Source organism: Ceratotherium simum, chromosome 23 (genome assembly GCF_057802395.1).
Source record: "Ceratotherium simum simum isolate JZ-2026a chromosome 23, ASM5780239v1, whole genome shotgun sequence".
Taxonomy (NCBI): domain Eukaryota; kingdom Metazoa; phylum Chordata; class Mammalia; order Perissodactyla; family Rhinocerotidae; genus Ceratotherium; species Ceratotherium simum.
The window spans coordinates 5,647,678-5,665,988 of record NC_141922.1 but is presented as its reverse complement, the minus strand read 5'-3'; the positions used below and the strand labels follow the sequence as shown (position 1 = coordinate 5,665,988).

Sequence of the window (18,311 nt, the reverse complement as noted above, 5' to 3'; positions counted from 1 at the left end):
TTTAGAAAGGCCCAAGGTATTGATTATAAGTAGTTACCCCCAGTCTCTCTCCAAACCTGCCTCCTACTCAATTCACTGATTTGCTGGAACTACTTCTAACCTGAAATTCCCTCCACCAGTAAGATGAACCTCCTCCTCCTCCTAGTTGAGCTTCCAACTAGCCAAGCCTCAAAGGAATGGGATTCTGGCACAGAGGTGGGAGATAGGAGGGCAGAGGACTCTAGGAAGGTCCTTAAGACCAAGGCACAGAGAGGGCAGAGGTGATATGTGTGTGTGTTGGGGGTGCAGAGAGGAAGTCCAGGCTCTATCATGGACAAGGATCTTAGCTGAGGTTTGGCCTTTATCCTAAGTGCATGGGGGAAAGGAAACACTGAAAATGGAACAAATCGTTCAGATTTGAGTTGTAGAGAAAACTCTCTGGTATGATGAAGACAGTTGATTATAACAGCATTAGCAAGCCTTGGAGACTTGAGAAAGGATACGGGTTGAGCAATGGCTGTCCATGGGTTGGACAGGAGGAGGCAATCCTGGGGAAGGTGCAAAGAGGAGTGACCAGCGCTTGGTGACCAGCTGCTGCTGGAGGGAGAAGGAGTTAATAGAGTCTGAATGGACCTTGGCAAAACTGTTTTCAGTCTGCATCACTCGAAGATGCTGCTGCTGTTCACAGAGAGCGCCAAGGAGGGGAAGTATCAGTGAGTGTGTGTGTGTGTGCCTGCATTTGCGTGTGTGTGTGTGCGCGCACGTGCACTGGCTTTGACTGGTGAACCAGGAAATTCTTCCTGAAAGAAGTAGGTTTGAACTCGACATTGATGGTTGAGCAGAGACTCCATGAGAGGAGACGCAGATGAGGACATTCCAGGTGGGTCAATGCCATGGGGATGAGGAGGCAGGGAACTCCAAAGTACTGGAGGCTCCTCATGTTTCTTCTAGCGTTGTTCCCCTCCCTCATGGGTTTTTGTGCATTTTCAGGGTCAGTAATCATGGAGCATGCTCCCAGCCTCCTTGTCCACATTTGGCTTCCATTTCCCTCCAGGCTGCTCTCGGTCCAGGGCTCTCTCCACTAGCAGGGTGGAGCGCGCCATCTGCCCCTTCTCTGTGAGGTCCACACTGGTCACTGTCTTTAGCTGACCCCGTTTCCACTCGGTGATAAGCACATATGGCCTGGCCGTGAAAGCGCATTACAGTGGGTACATAGCACCTGTGGTCCTAGGAGCTAATGGACGCCTGCCTGCTGCTCCTCTATCTACCACAACCGCTCCTGGGAGGCCCGGCAGAGTCAGCCTCGTCCTGTCCTGCCTCCCACCAGCTCCGTGCAGAAGCCTCAGCTCTGCAGCTCTGCACCACGAGACAGACTCCAGTTAGCCCTGGGGGACAAGTACCCACTCCCCGGGACTCTGGCCCCGGGGGAGGTGAGGCAGGAGCAGAAACGGGAGAGCTCAGAAGGCGTGTGCACGAAGGCACATGTCTGTGTATTTTCCTGGCAGCATGCTCAGGTCGGGGGTTTATACATGTGTGTGTGCATCATGGTATGTGTGTACCCATGTTTTAGAAGGTGTGGATGTGCACATACTTCTCAGAGCAACAAACTCATCCGTGAGTGGGTGTTTGTGTGGGTCTGTGGACGTGTAGAAGGAGATTTCTTTCATGGGTCAATCATGTAGACAAAGCCCTGAAATGCTGGGAATGTTGCGGAGGCCAGCACATCCCTCGATCCTTGCTGCTCAAAAGGCCCCCACCCTGGCCAGCCACTCAAGTGTGCATTGCATTTCCTCAGCCCCTTCCCCCAAGTTAGCCCAGAGCTGTGAGCCAAGGGGCAGACCTGTGCCCAGCCTCCCTTCTGTGGATGCCCCCAACCCCAGGAAGCAGGCAGGTCACAAGGACTCACAGGGTTCCCAGCTGCTCCGGGCGCCCCATGTGCCCCTTCTTGTCCCTTGGCACCCTGTACGGGAAATAAAAGGGGGAGGTAAGCATCATAGACAATGCTGTCCCGTGGAGGGATGTCTTGGGGACACCTTACTCATCAATCAGTTGATCCAAACTGACAGCACAGGGACCAGGGTCTAAAAGATGCAGAAATCACATGTCCTGGCCGTCCACTGGAGCTTGGCATGCCGTTCTTTTATTCCATCCTCACCACCCCCAGGACATAGGTATCAACACGGACACTTCATCTTTATATAAACGGGGCTCAGAGGGACAAGAGGGTCCAGGCTGGCCCAGGAGCACACAGCCAACAATGGGCCCTGTGGGATCTGAGCCCGGACAGGCACTCCAATGGGAACTCTCTAGAGAACTTGAACAACTAACTGCCTGAGAAAGAGCCAGTCAAGAAGCCGAAACTTTGAAAAATAACAAAATCAAAACGCTAATACACATCAGGTATCATTTAAACCAGAGCAGCCAATCAGGCCTTGGAGGGCGGGAGGGATTTCTTGCGTTTGAAAAACCGTAGGGAGCCAGGAACTGCTCTGGTCCTGAGCCCAGATCTCATGGGCACTGAGCAGGGGAAGGGAGAGCATGGCAGAATGGAGCTCGCCTAAACCTACACTTTAGCCATAGAGTATCAACATCCAGAGGTCCCACCCCGTTGGGGCTGCGTTTTGGGGGCTTTGTGAGAGCCTCTCAGCCCCCAGGAGCTGGGTTCACAAGGTCCCCTCAGCACTGTGGCAGCGCCCCCTGGTGGGCACTCCCAAAATGCCAGACGAGCAGGGCCAGCGAGGGCCTGGGAGGGACAGAAGGGCTGGCAGGGATTTCTGAGTCTCAGAGCCAACAGTGGAGAAAGGGTTTTCTTACCGGCGGTCCAGTGGCTCCCCGAGGCCCTAATTCTCCAGGACGGCCTTGTGATCCCTGAAATAAAACAACCCATCAATGAACTAGGTCATCACCCTTGTTCTGGGCAGATGGGACGGGCGTGGACACGTGCAAAGAGTACAATTCAAGATCGATGGAGGGACTGAACATCCTTGGAGCCCTGAGGGAGGAGGAAGAGGCTGCATTCGGTTCAGCAGGGTTCCTGTGTGCAGTTTAGACCTGCGGCTGCTCAGCCCTGGAGGTCCTGTTTCCAGGTAACCAGCTGCGAGCGGTGAGGGGCTGGGGCACGGGATTCAGGGTCCAGGGTGCAGAGCACGGGGCACTCACCGGTTCCCCAGGCACGCCAGCGTCGCCCTTCTCTCCCTTTGGCCCTTGTTCTCCCTGTTGGTGGAGAAGCACAGAGTACAGCAGACACGCTCTGCCCCATCCACCAATCGTCCACACTGGCCTCCTCCAGCCCTATGTGTGCATCAGACCCATCCCGCCCCCGCCAAAGGCTGTGCCCTCTGCCTGGGGGCCTCGTCCTTCCCACTCCACTGGGATTCTGATCAATTCTTACTCATCTTTCAGATCTAAGGTCAAGAATAGCTTCTTCAGGGAAACTGAATCCAAAACTGGGCCACACCCTCCTCTACAGACTCGCATAGCAGTGTCCTCCTCCGCGGCACCAGATATGGTAGCGGTTTTACACCTATGGGTGTGGTTTGATTCCTGTCCCCTCCGGCCCAGAGCCTGGTAAGCAGTAGACCATCAGTGAATAATGATGGAAAGAACGCTGAGAGGAGGAAGGATCTTTCTCGGCACCCAGGCCCAGATGGAAAAACTGGGGAGGGGGCTTTGCTCAAAGGACCCAGCCCTTTGGAGATAGACTGGGGACTGAGTGCTGGACTCTGGACGGCCAGGATGGTGAGTCTAACTTTTGCTAAAGAAGAGATGGGACACAGGCTGGAAAGATGTGTGCAGTGTCCACAGCTGCCCAGAATGGGATAAGCCAACGGGGAGGAGGCAGGTCATCCTCTTGATCTGCTGCTGTCACATCCAGGGTTCCCAACAGGCCTCCCAGGAAGGTTGGAGGGCCATGAGATCCTCACCCTGCTCTTCACAAGTGACAGGGAGAAGGTGGGCAGATGGGAGGCTGCATGAAGGGCAGACAGGAAGGGCTCAGGTCTCCATCTTTCAATAGCTGAAGAGCCATCGTGGAGGAGAGGGGTGGGGATAGCAGGCCATGTGAAAACAGCCTCAGCTCTAGATCCACACAGACCAGCTTGGGACTGGCTCTCCAACTCGCTGGCCATATACCCTTGGGCAAAGCATCTACCCAGTGATGTCAGTGTCCATATCTGCGAAATGAACAGGTGGTCTCCATTTCACACAGGGCAAGGATTCAATGGCACAGGTGCAGCAAAGATGAGCCCAGAAGGGGAGACCAGGCGAGTGTGGAGCCCTCCGGGGAGAGCAGAGTAACAACCCAAGCCTGTGCATCAGAAAGGCTGTGTGTGGCTCTTTCCAGATGAACAGGACCTAGTACTGTCTGAAAGTGCCCTGGGCTCCTTAGGGAGATGTTGGGCTCCCTATCTGCAGAAAAACCCGTGAGAGATGGATGAGCATTTGCCTTGCATGTAGAAGGGAGTCCTGCATAGCTAGGGAGTCTGAAAGCAAAGGCTTTGGAGACCAGGAGGTCTGGGGAGGACCCTGGAAGCACCTAGAAGGCATATTCTAACATCTGAGTTAGGGAGCCTGGGGCAGGCTAGTCCTGAACCTTCCGTTTGTGGAGAAGCCAGCACAGAAAGGCATTGCCCTTTGCAGTTGTCATGTTGCCTTCTCTCTCCATGCACCGGCAGATTCTAGAGACTTTCTCAGAGGCTCCTGCCTGCCCTCCTCTCCCAAGCTACTCATTGATCCCCAGTTAGTATCTGCACGGCCCTGGGCTGGTTTCTTCACTCTCTGCATCATCTGTTGAGTGGACTCTGCACGGTCTACCTCGGAGAGTTGTGACCTGGATTAAATGATATTGCTCCTGCAAAGAGCTTCACGGTGCCGACACAAAGGAGGTTGTCGACAGATGCAAGTTCATTCCTTCTTCTAGAATCTCTGTTTCCAGCTCAGAAGAACACACTCTGGCTCCGTTCACCAGGGACAACAATACCTTTATTTCTAGCCTGATTTCCTCCTAGGAAATTTCCTGTGGTAGGGATTTGCGAAACTCTTTGTCTGGTCACTGGCAATACAATCCATAAAGACAGAGGGCGTACGGGGTTATTTCAGGTGATGCGCTGGGGAGAAGTTTGCATACTCTTTGTCTGCCACCTGGGGGAAGGGATTGTAGGCAGCAGGAACAGATGCTCAGGACCCATGAGTGGTCAGGCCAGGCCAGAGGAGGGACTCACAGGCAAGCTGCTCAAGCCGTTCCGTCCTGGGCCTGGGAGTCACTACAGGGCACACAGTGGTGTTCATCGATAGCTGTTGAATGCACGAGTGTGATGGGCTTCTTTCTCCCCCTGACTGCCCCCTGTTGGCGCCATCAGCGAAGTCAAACACCAATCTCTGGGCTCAGTATCGTCCCCGCATACTCAGGGCATTGATTGGGCATCCTGGAAGACTCCTGTGCAGGCTGAGGGGGTGGAGTCAGGCTGTCACAGAGCCTCCCCGAGATGATGCTTCTGAACCACCTACCACCCCCCAGTCGCAAAGCCCCTCTTGAGTTCTCAACTATAATTTCCCCAAGCCCGAGGCTTCCCGACCCTCCTTCTTCCAGCTAAGGAATGAGTTCCCTCTTCCATCTGACATCTCCAGACCTCCACGCTCTCTGTTCTCCACCAGCCACCATCACCGTGCCACCTAGAGGCCTCCCCATGCACGGTGGCCAGCCTTCCCCAGGAGCCTCCTCCACCCTGTTAGTCAGGACTTTTCCCTCCACCCTCCTCCTTCTTTCTATTCCCTTTCTCAATTATGCTGCAAACTTTGCCGCCCCTCTAAATCTCCCCTGGCCCTCCCTGTATGCAGGGACTCAAAAGGTACTCTCCTGAGGAGAACAGGCAGAAATCAAACAGAAAAACACTTTTCAAAACCATCAGTACAAATACGGTCACCATGGCGACAAGGCCAGTCCCAGAGAGATTCATGCAATAATTCACAATGAATTTTTTTTTCATGGACACAATTTCCTTGCTTTGCATCTGAAAGTGGCTTCGTGGTTCCTGCGAAGCTCAGACTCTGCAGGAAAGTGTCATGAGGGTGTCACCACTGGGATAGAAAGGGCAGACTGGGCAGGCCCCCAGCTCCCACTCGTGTCCCTTCCCATGGGAATCATCTTTTATGGAGCAATTCCTTTAAGGAGAGGCTGGATGTGTAGGCTTGTCTCAAGCTTGAGGGGCTCAGGGTGGGAGACCCAGAGGACAGAGGGGTGGGGAGGCAATGTGTAGATAGATGTCTTCCCAGAAGAGCAAGGCAGTGGGATGTGTGATGGGAGCCTGCCGCCACCTGGAGGGCGAGCCTGGAACCTCAGCAGAAGGTGGGGACAGCTCTGGCCAGGATCTTATGGCTGATAATTCATCTCAATTGCTATCTCCAAGGAAGCCCTTTGCAACTTGCTTACTCCTCTGAGCCACGGGGGCATCATCTGTAAAATGGGCACATTGGCCCTCCCTCAGGGATGGTCTGAGTGACACCCACACTGCGCCTGTCCTGGTAGATTCTCTCATGCTCTCTCTCTTTGAGCCCTGCTTTTGAGAGAGTAGGGGACAGAGCCAGAGCCCCCAAACCTGTTCTTTCCCACAGGCATCTCCCAACAAATTCTTCTGAAGTCCACGCTGCTCAGTGATGGCCCCTCTTCTTCTCACTTTCTCCATTTCACCTCCAAAGAAGCTCAAAATCCTTCCTTCTCCTTTGCAATGATCTCAGCAGTGGGCCCAATCTAACTGCTCGGTTCTTTTCCATCGTATGCAGGATTCTTTTTAGCTTTTTAATTATATCTACTCAGTATTGAAAACATGCAGAAAGCCACTACTGGAATGTGGACATCTCCATTTAGACCTCTCAGCGGTTGCTCATTGTGGAGCTGCAGGTCAGGTCCTAATAACAGAAGAACCGCGTCCACGAGAGCAGAGGAAACAAACAGAAGCATGCTTTCCGGCCTCGGTGTTGCCAGGAGCATGCAGAGATCCTGAAAACACTTATTTTCACAAAAGCCATGCATGAAAAGAGTGGGGGAAAGGTTGCTGGGTTGATGGTAAGCTCTCTTTTCTGTCAAGTGTTTTAGTCTTTACAAGAAGCCATAGCTCTCCCTCCATCAGCCACACCCCAAGCAGGCTTGTCTCCATTATCCTCTGAACAGCATCTCTTAGACCTGGGTCCCCTTCACTGCCAGCATCCATGGTAACTGCCTCGCTCGGCTCTTCAGTCTTCTGCCATCTCACATAGTTCTATTCTCCTCAAGCCACCAGTGACTCTTTGTGTGCTGAAGAATTAACTTTACCCAAAGACAGATTTGGCCTTTGCCCTCGGCTACTGGGAGGTGGCCTCTAGGCCCCTGGAACGTCTTGCCTGACACCAGAGCTGGCTCCTCACAGGGCCTGTTGCCCCTTGGCTGCCAAGACAAGTTCTGCAAGTCCAGGTGCCTGGCAGTGACTTGCATGGTGGGGCTGAGAGTCAGGACGAGCCCAGCCCCAGAGCACACGGGGACATCGCAAGCCAGGCTGAGGGGCAGCGGGCAGCCCCGAGGGGCCGCTGCTACTTACTGGCATCCTCGGGTGCGGTGTGATCAGGGACGTCTAGAAAGGAAACCACAGAAATGAGAACGACGTGAATCGATGTTAAAATGCTGCCCCTGAGAGATTTACCAACTGAAAGAACACAGTCCCAATGTTTCCCTTAATGACTATTAGTTTTTACAATTAGAATCACATATTTCTTTAAAGTCCCTTGGGCTGGCCCCGTGGCTTAGCAGCTAAGTGCGCGCGCTCTGCTGCTGGCGGCCCGGGTTCAGATCCCGGGTGCACACTGACGCACCGCTTCTCTGGCCACGCTGAGGCCGTGTCCCACATACAGCAACTAGAAGGATGTGCAGCTATGACATACAACTATCTACTGGGGCTTTGGGGGAAAAATAAATAAATAAATAAAATTATAAAGTCCCTGAGCATTTATGAAGGCAGGTCAGGAAAGCACAGTGGTCAGATGTGGGAACCCTGGAGTAGCATGGCTTGAGCTCAAACCGTGTCACCCCCACCTAACACTGCGTGACCTCAGACATCTGTCAGCTTCTATGTCCTCATCTGTAAAATGGGGATGAAACGTTCTCCACTCAGGGTGTTGTGGGGCAGAAATGGAATCATCCATGCAGGTAATTAGAGCCATGCCTGGGACACTGGATCCCTCCATTGGTGTCTCCTTTTCATGACATCTACTGGCAAGGATGCAGGTGAGAAGGAAACCCAGAGGAGGGGGCTCAGCCTCTGGGCATGGAGAGCCGAGCTTGTGCAAAACTCTTTATTTCAACAGATAAAGACCCGTCTTAAGTCTCAGCCCCCACCCATGCTTCAGTTAATACTTCCCAGGTGTCATGCTTTCTCCAGCCTCAAAGCTTTTGTATTGCTGTTCCTTTCACCTGGAACACACTCTCCTCCTCCCTATACCTAATTAACTGCGGCCCATCCTTCGGGGCTCTTTCGAACGTCATGTCTTCAGAGATCCCCCTTCCCCCTCCACCACTCAAATATAAATTAGGTCTCCTTGTTATTCTCCCTAACTGCACCTCCTTCTTTTCCTTGATAGTATTTACTACAATTTGTAATGTACGTTTATCTGAGCCCCTATGTGAACAGAGTTTATCTCCCTGACTAGACTGTAAGTTCCATCGGGTCCAAACCCTGCCAATGCCTGGCTCACAGCAGGTGCTCAGAAAAAAACAGTGAATGGACAGAAGGACATCATGGATTCTAGTCCCAAAACACAATGAATTCAAAAGGGAAGGAAAAAAAGAAGTCTCCTATACCTTGCCCTCCACGTCCCGAATCCCAGGTTCTTCCCCAGAAGAGACCACTGCTTTTCAGTTGAGCACATCTTTTAGATCTTTTCCCTATATTTCCGTACAATTATGAATGCATAGAATTACATAACTCTGCATGAGAGTTGTACAAATAGTAACAGCAAATACACTGTTACTTATGGTTGTTTATATGTATGAACTTGTGCATTCTTCACAATACCCTAAGAGGGATATTATCTGTTTCTGCTCTGCTTTACGGATAAGAAGACTGGATGTCAGAGGAGTAAGCTACTTAATGAAGTTGAGGCAGCTAGTGAACGCTGGAGCAGGAACCGATACCACGTACGTGGGCTGTGGAGCCCATGGTCTTCACCTTTACACACACAATGGATTATAAATTAGTATTTCCATTTAATTTTTCCTGAGTATTTGCATCTTTTCAAGGCCATATACATAGTGTGTGTGTGTGTTTATTTTTATAAAATAGGATGCCATGATATGGACATTCTGTAGTTTACTTAAGTCTATGCTTACAATCATGTAGGTTGCCTGTAATTTTTCATTATAAGCAACACCATAATGTACATCCTTGTACAAGCTTTTTAAAATACACATAATGCAAATAGTTCTCTAGGGCAGATGCGTAGAAATGGAGTTTTTCTAAGCTAACAGAAAGCTTTCATAAGCTTTATGATATGTTAATACTGAGTAACTTCTCAAATAAGCATTATCAATTTGCCCTCCCACTAAATAATAGTGCTCATTTACCAACATGCTTGCCAACATTAGATGTTACCAGTCCTAAACGAAATTTCCATATGACCAGTTCTGACTCTAAATTTGATTCTGAGATTCTTCTAATGTCCTTACAGAATGGCTGAGTCTCATTTTCATGGGCATGTGTGTGGGGAGGAAATGGAGCTGTGGAATAATGATTTAACATACATAAAAAGCACAGAGAAAAATTCTTTGTCACACTGCAAATGGGATTTTTGGGTGTTCAGGCTCTCTCATCTCCTGGCCTCCAGACTGAGGCCAATCCCTGCTTTGGCTAGTGACTGACAATCCCTCCTTGCCCAGTCATGGCCAGCACCAGACACCATGCTCAACCTCCCTGAAATTAACAGATCAAAACACAGAGTATCAAGGTTGAGAAGAAACAGTAAAGTGGAAAAAAAATCCAAAATATGCTCCCATATGTATATAGCAATTGTTTTATATTTAGTATTCATTAGTGTACCAGAAACTGTGCTATTTACCTTGTATTATCTCAGTTAATTTTCAGTACAAATGTACAAGATAGCTGGATATAATATTTTTTCTTAACAGATGAGAAGACCTCCTTTTTGAAATTAAATAACATATGTAAGACCACTATGCCAGTGAATGGCAGAGCTGGGATTCAAACCTACTTTTCTCTGGCTCAGAAGCCCAAGCTCTTACTCGCTACTCAGCACCAACTCACGATGCCCACCCTCACACCTGCACAGGTGGAAGCGTGAGTCATGGTTGTATGTCCATATTGCAGTCTCACCCTGGACAAACTGCTTCTTATCTCTGGACCTCAGTCTCCACATATGTAACAGATGAGTATGTATTCTGCGTGTCCAGCCACTGATCTGGTAAATAGTAATTGTGCTTGCTGAATAAAATAATCAACACGCACAAGGTGGCTCTCAGAGAAGCTTACATATATTTAGATTACAAAACCTAGGAAGAGGTCGAGCTATTGGCAAACTCTATTACAAAGATGTTTATCACTAAGTGGTGTGTGTGTGGGAAGGGGGCGTCCCAATGCCTTAGGTATTCAAAGAAGGTGAAAGGATGAGAAGCAGAGTGACTTACAGTTCCAGGTAATCCAGGGGGGCCTGCTGGACCAGCTTCACCCTAGACAAAGAAATGGAAAATAAATGACCATTAACCCTCCTGCCAACCATCTCTGCTTCTCCTGGGACACCTTTCCCCAAGTCACCCACCTGCATCTACCTTGGTAGACAGATAGATAGATTCCAAATTATAAAATATTTCAGACATAGGAAAACTTTATGTTTTGAGAAGCATCCATGCTGATACGAGTAGCTGTAGATCATTTGTATCCCTCTAGCCTATTCCATCGTGCATATGGAAATACAGCGCTCCATTATCCATCCTCCTCTTGATGACATTTCGGTTGTTGCCCTCTTAATGCAACCATAAGCAGTGCCGCAGCAAACATCCCGCACTGCGCCCCTGAGCACGATGACTTGAGCTCCCTAGAGACGCCACTGGGACCCATCCCACCCCCTTTGAAGGGGACCAGCTGTTCTCAGGGGCCTGAGGGGACAATATGACATTCCTGCAAACAACACAGGCTTGGGACCTGAATCACCTGAGCTTGAAACCTAACTCTACCATTTTCTACATTATTTAACCTCTTTTGGCTTGTTTTCCTCTTTGCAAAATAATCATAATAGTACCCACAACTCACAGCATCATCTGGTGACTCAGTGAGACCATCTGCAGCAGAAGCCCAACAAGGAGGAAATTGTTACCACATTTGCCCTGAGGAAAGGAGGTCATTGGGCTGTTCCATACAGAAGGAACCACAGTGAGCAAACGTGGTCCCCAAGCCCATCATTCTACATGTGCCACGATTGTGCCAGGACATGGATGTCTATGCCCAGGGGTGTTCCTCACAGCCCAGGGTTAGGTCTATGCAGGCCGTCCACACATGGTTATTAGTGGACAGATGAATGAACCAAGCTGGCTTAGAGAGGGACAAGGCTGCTCTTAGTAAACAACAATAGGATATATAATAGGACAATAAAAGTTGCTATATTGTTTCCTATCATTATTTCCATTGTTACATAGTACTTAATTCCAGGTACTGGCTTACATTTTTACATGTATTAACTCATTTAATCTCTATAGCAATGCCCACAGTGTAGAGACTTTAGTATTCCCATTTCATGGATGAGGAAGCTGAAACATGACAACGCTTGTTCAACTGCCCAAAGTCACACAGCCAGCAAATGGCCGAGCCTGGTTTTAAACACAGAATCCACGCTCTACACTACTGGCAGCATTGCCCTGACTAAAGTTCTAGAAGCTTTGGAAAGAACAACACGTTCTCCATGCCGTTTGTATTACCTGATTTTACCCAGTTCTCTTCCTGACACTGCTGACCTCATGCTCCAGAACCAATCTCATCTAAACCAATTTACCCTATATTAAAAAGTCTAAATGATCAAAGTTGAGTGTTTCCCAGTCGAATGTATGAATGGGTACCTACAAGAAGAGGACGGGAGGAGAGGTGTATCTCCAACCCGAGGGCCTAAAGACTGCCTTTCGGGAAGACCCTCCTCTTTGTCACTTGTGTAGGGAAGGAAGGAATAGCGGGCAAGGTGGGTAAGACCCCAGCAGCTCTCTGACTTGGGAGAAAGAAGCTTGGCTAGAGAAAGATCTGTGAGTTTGGAGTCACTTTGATAGGCCTGGGTTCAGATCCCAGCTCCTCCAGGAGTAGTTTAACTCTCAGTAGCCCTTGTGGACAAAGGTGCATTGTCACACCTACTTTCCAAGACGCTGAGTAGTGGTTGTTAAATACTCACAGTGGTGGGTGGGGAGGAAAGGATGGGAAAGCAGAGACAGGGATGCACAAGGCACAGTCAGAAGGGGGCGATGTTGCTTTAATGTCTTACTTTGGATTTTTTGACCAGAATTATCTATTATTACGTATTTCTCTGGAGGAAAAGAAAGGCAGGCTAGATTCTTTGGAAGCTTGAATGTGATTCTGCCGAGGCCCTGGAAATTCTGCAAAAGCAATAAAAGGGGCTTTAGGGTCTCGCTGAGTCCTTTGCATGCTGGAAATGAGTTTCTCAAATAAAAATTGCATTTCTAAAAAGTCCATGAGAGCAGCAGGCATGAATGGCCTACCCACGCAAAGCCCTTTCCATTTCAGGCTCTCTATTTATAGATCACAGCTTTGTCTGGAGCAAAGCCCTCAGGCTTCAGCCTTAGAGAGAGAGGGGGAATGGGAGGCCCCTCCTGGAGCCAAGAAAGGACGAGGGCAAGAGGAGAGCAGGAAATTGCAGGAGAAGAACATGCAGCCTCAGGATGGTGAGGTGACCTGTACAGTGCTGTGCAGGACAAGGGGTAATGCATGGCCCCCCTGGGTGGGTGTTTCCATTCCTCAGGCACCCACGGGAGAGGCATTGCGCTGTTAGGAGCCGGGACGCTGGATCCAGATAGTCAGGGCTCAAGTCTTGACTCTACAGCACTCCATTCATGCAGCCCTGGGAAAGCAACTTGGCTTTTCTGTGCCTCAGTTTCCCCATCTACGAAGCAGGGATGTTGTTGATAACGTGACCCCTCTCGGAGTTGCCACGAGGATCAGCTGTCACTACACATGCAGTGCTTCCAGCAGTCCTGGCACATAGTGAGTCTGCAACAACCCATCCCACGAACAGGATATCAGTCACGCTTTACAACAACCCTCAGAGGAGGTATTAGCAGAACGATTTTCAGGCCAGCAAGCCAAGGCACAGGGAGGTCAGAAAAGATACTCAGAACCACCTAGCAGGTGGAACCAGGATTATAACCCAGGCCTTCGCTTTGACTCCAAGAGTGGTGGTCTCTCCACTGAACTGCAGGCCACGCACACAAACACAGAGGGAGGTTTTGCAACTAATGTAACTGATGATAGTATGGCCTCACCAGCTCGTACCTTTTCACCTTGGTCACCTTTCAGTCCCGGGAGGCCCAGTTCACCTTTCTCTCCCTACGACAAAAGATGAAATTAGAAAACATTAGAACTCAAACTGAGAGTAACGCCTGCCTCTCCCAGGTAAGAGCACTAGGACTTTGGACAAAACCGTTTCTTCTCTCTGACCTGCCCTTGCCTTATCAGTAAATGCCACAGTGAAGCTCAACTCCAAGGGCTTTCTGTCAGTTGAGTGTGAAGCACCTAATTCCCACATGGCACCTGACAGAAGACGTCCCCCACCCCAGTCCAATCAATTTCATCTAAAGACGCTCCACCCTCTTCAGAGAGGTCGCTCAGTCACTGGCCTTTCGGTGCAACACACAGACCAGAGCAGCCCACTCCCCTTCCTTTTCTCTTCCACAAACCCCAGGGAAATACCCTTGAAGCCCAGCCGAGATTACCCATTCCCCTCAAGGGACTGACTCCAAAGGGAGCTGGCTGCTTTCCATGGGCACAGGCGAGGTGGCCTTGGTGGGAAGAAGTTGCTGCCACTTACCTGTTCTCCTCTCTCTCCCCTCACGCCGGGGAATCCTGGAGCACCCGGGAGCCCTGCCTCCCCCTGTGGAAACAACATGGCGCCTCTGTTCATTAGGCTCTCAATAAGGAGGCTCCCCTGTGAGCCACACCACGGGACATGTGCCCTCTGCTTCCTACTCTCCTTCTCCCCAGAGATCTCTGGCTTGATGGGGGTGACATGGAAAGCAAACTAGTGGAGAAACGGGAATTCTAGAGAAATTGTTCATTGGGGTGTACCCAAGCTCTTTCCCACTATGGCCGTTCCCTTTCCCAGGAACCCTTGTTTCACCTCTCTTGGTGTCTAACTCCTCGTCCTCTAGGACTCAGGCATAATGCCACCTCTTCACCATCCTTCCTGACATTCCCCAAATCTGAGTGAGGGGCCTTCTCCTATGCCCTCCCACCCACACCTGCATGTCGCCACTCATTGCAACTGTTCAATAGCTCTTGGTTCATGGTTGTGACCCCAGTGCCCAACAGAGTGACAGATGCATAGGACACGCTGATCATTATTGGGTAAATAAATGAATGTAGTGTGCCCCCAGAAGACAACTGATACAAGGCATAGTGTATAATAGTGAAAGAATGCACTGAATGAAGAACACAAGGAATGAATGAAGGTATGAACAAACAGACCTTCTCCCCAGGCCGGCCTGCCAGGCCCTGCTCCCCAACTTCACCCTGGAGACAGAATAACAGACATCCCATTATTTTCCACGCACATTTACAGAGATGGCTGTCATTCCCCAGTTGGCCCCACACATTCACAGCACCTGCCAGCCACAGGTATTCATCCTCAAACACATAGCATGGTTACAGCCCAAGAGACACAGGCTGTGGAAACCACAGTGTTGAGCATTTCTGGAGAAAGAGGTTCCACACTTCTTCATACTGTTTTTTGCTTCCCCCAAAAGAAACAACTTCTGGAATTGTCCTGACAGAGTTTATACAGGTTGAATCCATTCATCTTGAATCTAAATGCTTACAATTCTAAACAATGATGAGCCAGAATCTATAACTCCTAGATCCACCCCAACTCTGAGTTTTATTGCACTTTAGGGAAAGCCAGACACCATGCTGGGTCCAATGATGCAGGAGAAGCTTTGATGGACTTATCCAAGCTGACTGGCTGCCCTGTGGTTGTTGTCCAGACTTTTTGGTAAACACAGGCAGCCCCATGGTAAGAGGTGGGTAAGAGCTTCATTCTCCCTCTCCCATAGTGTTACAATAAAGGCAAGTCTTGGATGAAATTCTGTTAGACATTCAAACATATTGGAAAGTAACTAACTGGAAAGTATATCCCAAACAGGTATACTCTGGTTCTAGTAGTTAGGGTGAAGTTTTGTCCTCAGCCATTAGGTTCCTGACTATCCTGTCATGGTAAGGTGAAGTGGGGGACACAGGACCAAAGGCGCTTGTTCTCTGATCCCAAAGCATCAGGCCACTGTGCTTACCAGGTCCCTGTAAATTATTGCTGCAAAGAGCTGTGTGGTGGTGGTGGTGCAGAGGGACAGAAATTTCTAACCAACCATGTGTCTTGAGAATCACTAACTTCTTGAAAGATAATTTCTTTATAACATCCATTATGCTATTTAATAAAAACTTTATGTAGATTTCCATAAGGAAACGTGGTTTTCTGATGAGTAAATGGACACACGAATGAACAAAGGCATGAGTGATTGGCTATGCACGCACATAGGGATTTTCCCTGCAGCCATGCCAGACTCTACTGGTAGTGAAGGCCCCTCCCACCAACACTTATCAGAGAGGAAGGCCAAAAAAAACGCAAAAAGTAACCAAAAGCATTTTTAGCATTAAACGATTAAGCACATTTTATTCTGCAGCTTTGGTGCCACCATGGGAATCAACGTTGGAGTCAACATATATCGAAATTCTAGATGCGTTCCAATTCTCCCATCAATTCCCAATGTTTACAAGCACAATTAGTAAGAATTGCTCTAACCGGAATTGTGCAAATACTTGTCACTCAAATTGTCATTTTAAATCTATTAGGATGGTAACACCTTTGCAGCGGCAATTGCTTATTATATGCTGAGCAAGGTGCTGAGGGTCTGGGTTTGGTTAGAAAGCATTTTTGAAGACCATGGGAAGTGCTTCCTGAACTCGTGAGGTGAACCCTAAGCAAAGGCATATGGACAGAGAACTGGGCAACATCCTGAATTCTTGACATGAGCCCAGGGGGTGATGCGTCTGCTCATCCTGCAAACCAGCTCTCTTCCCTCAGTGGACTCATAAACCTGCTGTCCATGACGTGTCCATAATCTTCTTGGAAGATTTTTATCTTTAGGGGGCATTTTGTCAAAATAAAGTAACAAGACCCCATGCCAGGGCCCCTTTGAGGCTAGAGTATGTGGTAAAAGTATCACGACTGCAGAAATTCATAGTTTTGAACCTTCTAGAGAGATGTTCTAAACATATCGTGCTAGAAATTGTACAAAAATGGCACACATGAGACGTAGCAATAGATTTCTCTGTTTGAAGATTTCTCTGTTTGAATCTTTCAGCCATTAGTGATTATCAGAAATATAAAACATAGATGGAATGACTAAACAAATCCCCGAGGACACCTCTAATTTCATGCCAATACTCACAATCGATCTCCTTCATCTGCAGAACCATGCAGGGAACTCAATGGGAATAGATTGCTTCTAAAGACTATTGAATAAGATGTTGAAATTCATATGGTATAAGCCCAGAAGGATTTGACAATTCATAAATTTGAGAAAACATAATTCTAAGGTATGGTTGACTCACAAAATCCATGAAGTCAAGAATGGAAAAGAACAGCAAATCAATGCAAATGCTTTAAGTCCATTCTGGAAATGATTGAATTTCAACCAATTAGTCAAACACTGAAAGGCTGCCTGGGTGCTTATAAGGGCCTTATATGATTCACCCACACACACAACCACCTCAAGAGACGCATGGATAAAACACAGCAAATTACATTTCAATGATTTTGGGATCACAATAAATATTTTTAAAAACACAATGTTGATTCCTAAAATATGAAGGACCGCCGTGCTTGTAGGAGGCAACGGGGTGATTCACTGCACACGAATGGTGACCATGAGGCCTGAGTTCCTAGAATCTGGAATCCAAGAAATGGGAGGTTCCTAGTGGATCTCGGGCTGTTCTTTCCACATTTGAGTCAACTTGGGCATCCTTGGGACAGCTGGGGTGCATTTTAACTTGTGCTTTTTCTGCTCCCTTTTATTTTGGTCTTCTAAAGAATGATTACTTTATGAAAAGGCAAGGCACCGGGGAACCTAGGCCCATGACTTTGCCTGTCAGAACCTTCACCAGCCAGAAGGTGACCTGGTCGTGCCCTTCCAGAGGGCAGGGTCACCACTGTGCCGAGTCCAGGTCACTCCTGTATTCTTGCTGGGCAGAATTTGTCATCCATCCTCCATCCAGTAAGCCCCTACTGAGTACCCACCAAGTGCCTGACTGTGGGCTGCAAGTTGGGGAGCAGAGGTGACTAAGACCTGCTCACTGCGCTTAAGTAGTTCTTGACCCAGTAGAGTGGGAAGAGAGAGAGGGAGGGGCAGGGCCCCCCATGCTATCTCCTCTCTGTCCACAGGCTCCCCCAGAACCACAGGTGCATGTATGCACAGGCTTCCCCAGAATACACACACACACACACACACACACACGTGGTCCAGCCCTCTCTCTTCTGTGCTCACTGCATTGTGAGCCCAGGCAAATCTGAGACGTCGGCCTGAGGGCCTCAAGACAAAATGACACCCTGCAGCCCATCAGGAAAGCAGCGAAGCAGCAGTCCCTGGAGGGAGCTCGGACACTGAGGGACAGTCATCCAAAGCCAGCACTCGGGGTCCCCACACTCACAGGCGGTGCCCTTTCCAAATCCCATGTGGAGTGGCCTCCACTTCCCCCGCAGATCCACTTTCACACATCTCCACTCATTGGAAGCCCTTGGCCTGAACTCTACAGAGGGCATCTACAGAAGGCCGGGCTTCCTTGCCTTCTGGCTTTCTGTCAAGGTCAGGCATTAGTGAGCACGGGAGGGAGATCAAAGCTCAGGGACAGAGAGGGAGAGAGAGACAGAGACAGACAGACAGAGACAGAGAGACAGAGAGAGAGGCAGAGACAGAGAGAGAGACATAGACAGAGAGACATAGACAGAGAGAGACAGAGAGACAGAGAGAGAGACAGATACAGAGAGAGAAAGAGAAGGGTAGTGTCTTCCTTGCTCCCTCCCTGACAGGATGAGCT

The 18,311-nt window shown here is 49.2% G+C and overlaps 1 protein-coding gene across 2 annotated transcripts in view; it reads right to left on the bottom strand.

The window, feature by feature from the left end:
* COL22A1 (collagen type XXII alpha 1 chain) overlaps nt 1–18,311 on the bottom strand; it is a 263,198-nt gene that overhangs the window by 97,196 nt on the left and 147,691 nt on the right. For both annotated transcript variants that reach the window (XM_004431045.3, XM_087447112.1), the window contains exons 27-34: nt 14,691–14,735; nt 14,035–14,097; nt 13,500–13,553; nt 10,643–10,684; nt 7,548–7,580; nt 3,139–3,192; nt 2,794–2,847; nt 1,886–1,939 (exon numbers count right to left, since the gene is read on the bottom strand). In XM_004431045.3, the coding sequence (XP_004431102.2) occupies nt 1,886–1,939; nt 2,794–2,847; nt 3,139–3,192; nt 7,548–7,580; nt 10,643–10,684; nt 13,500–13,553; nt 14,035–14,097; nt 14,691–14,735 (399 nt within the window). The remainder of the gene's footprint in view (nt 1–1,885; nt 1,940–2,793; nt 2,848–3,138; nt 3,193–7,547; nt 7,581–10,642; nt 10,685–13,499; nt 13,554–14,034; nt 14,098–14,690; nt 14,736–18,311) is intronic.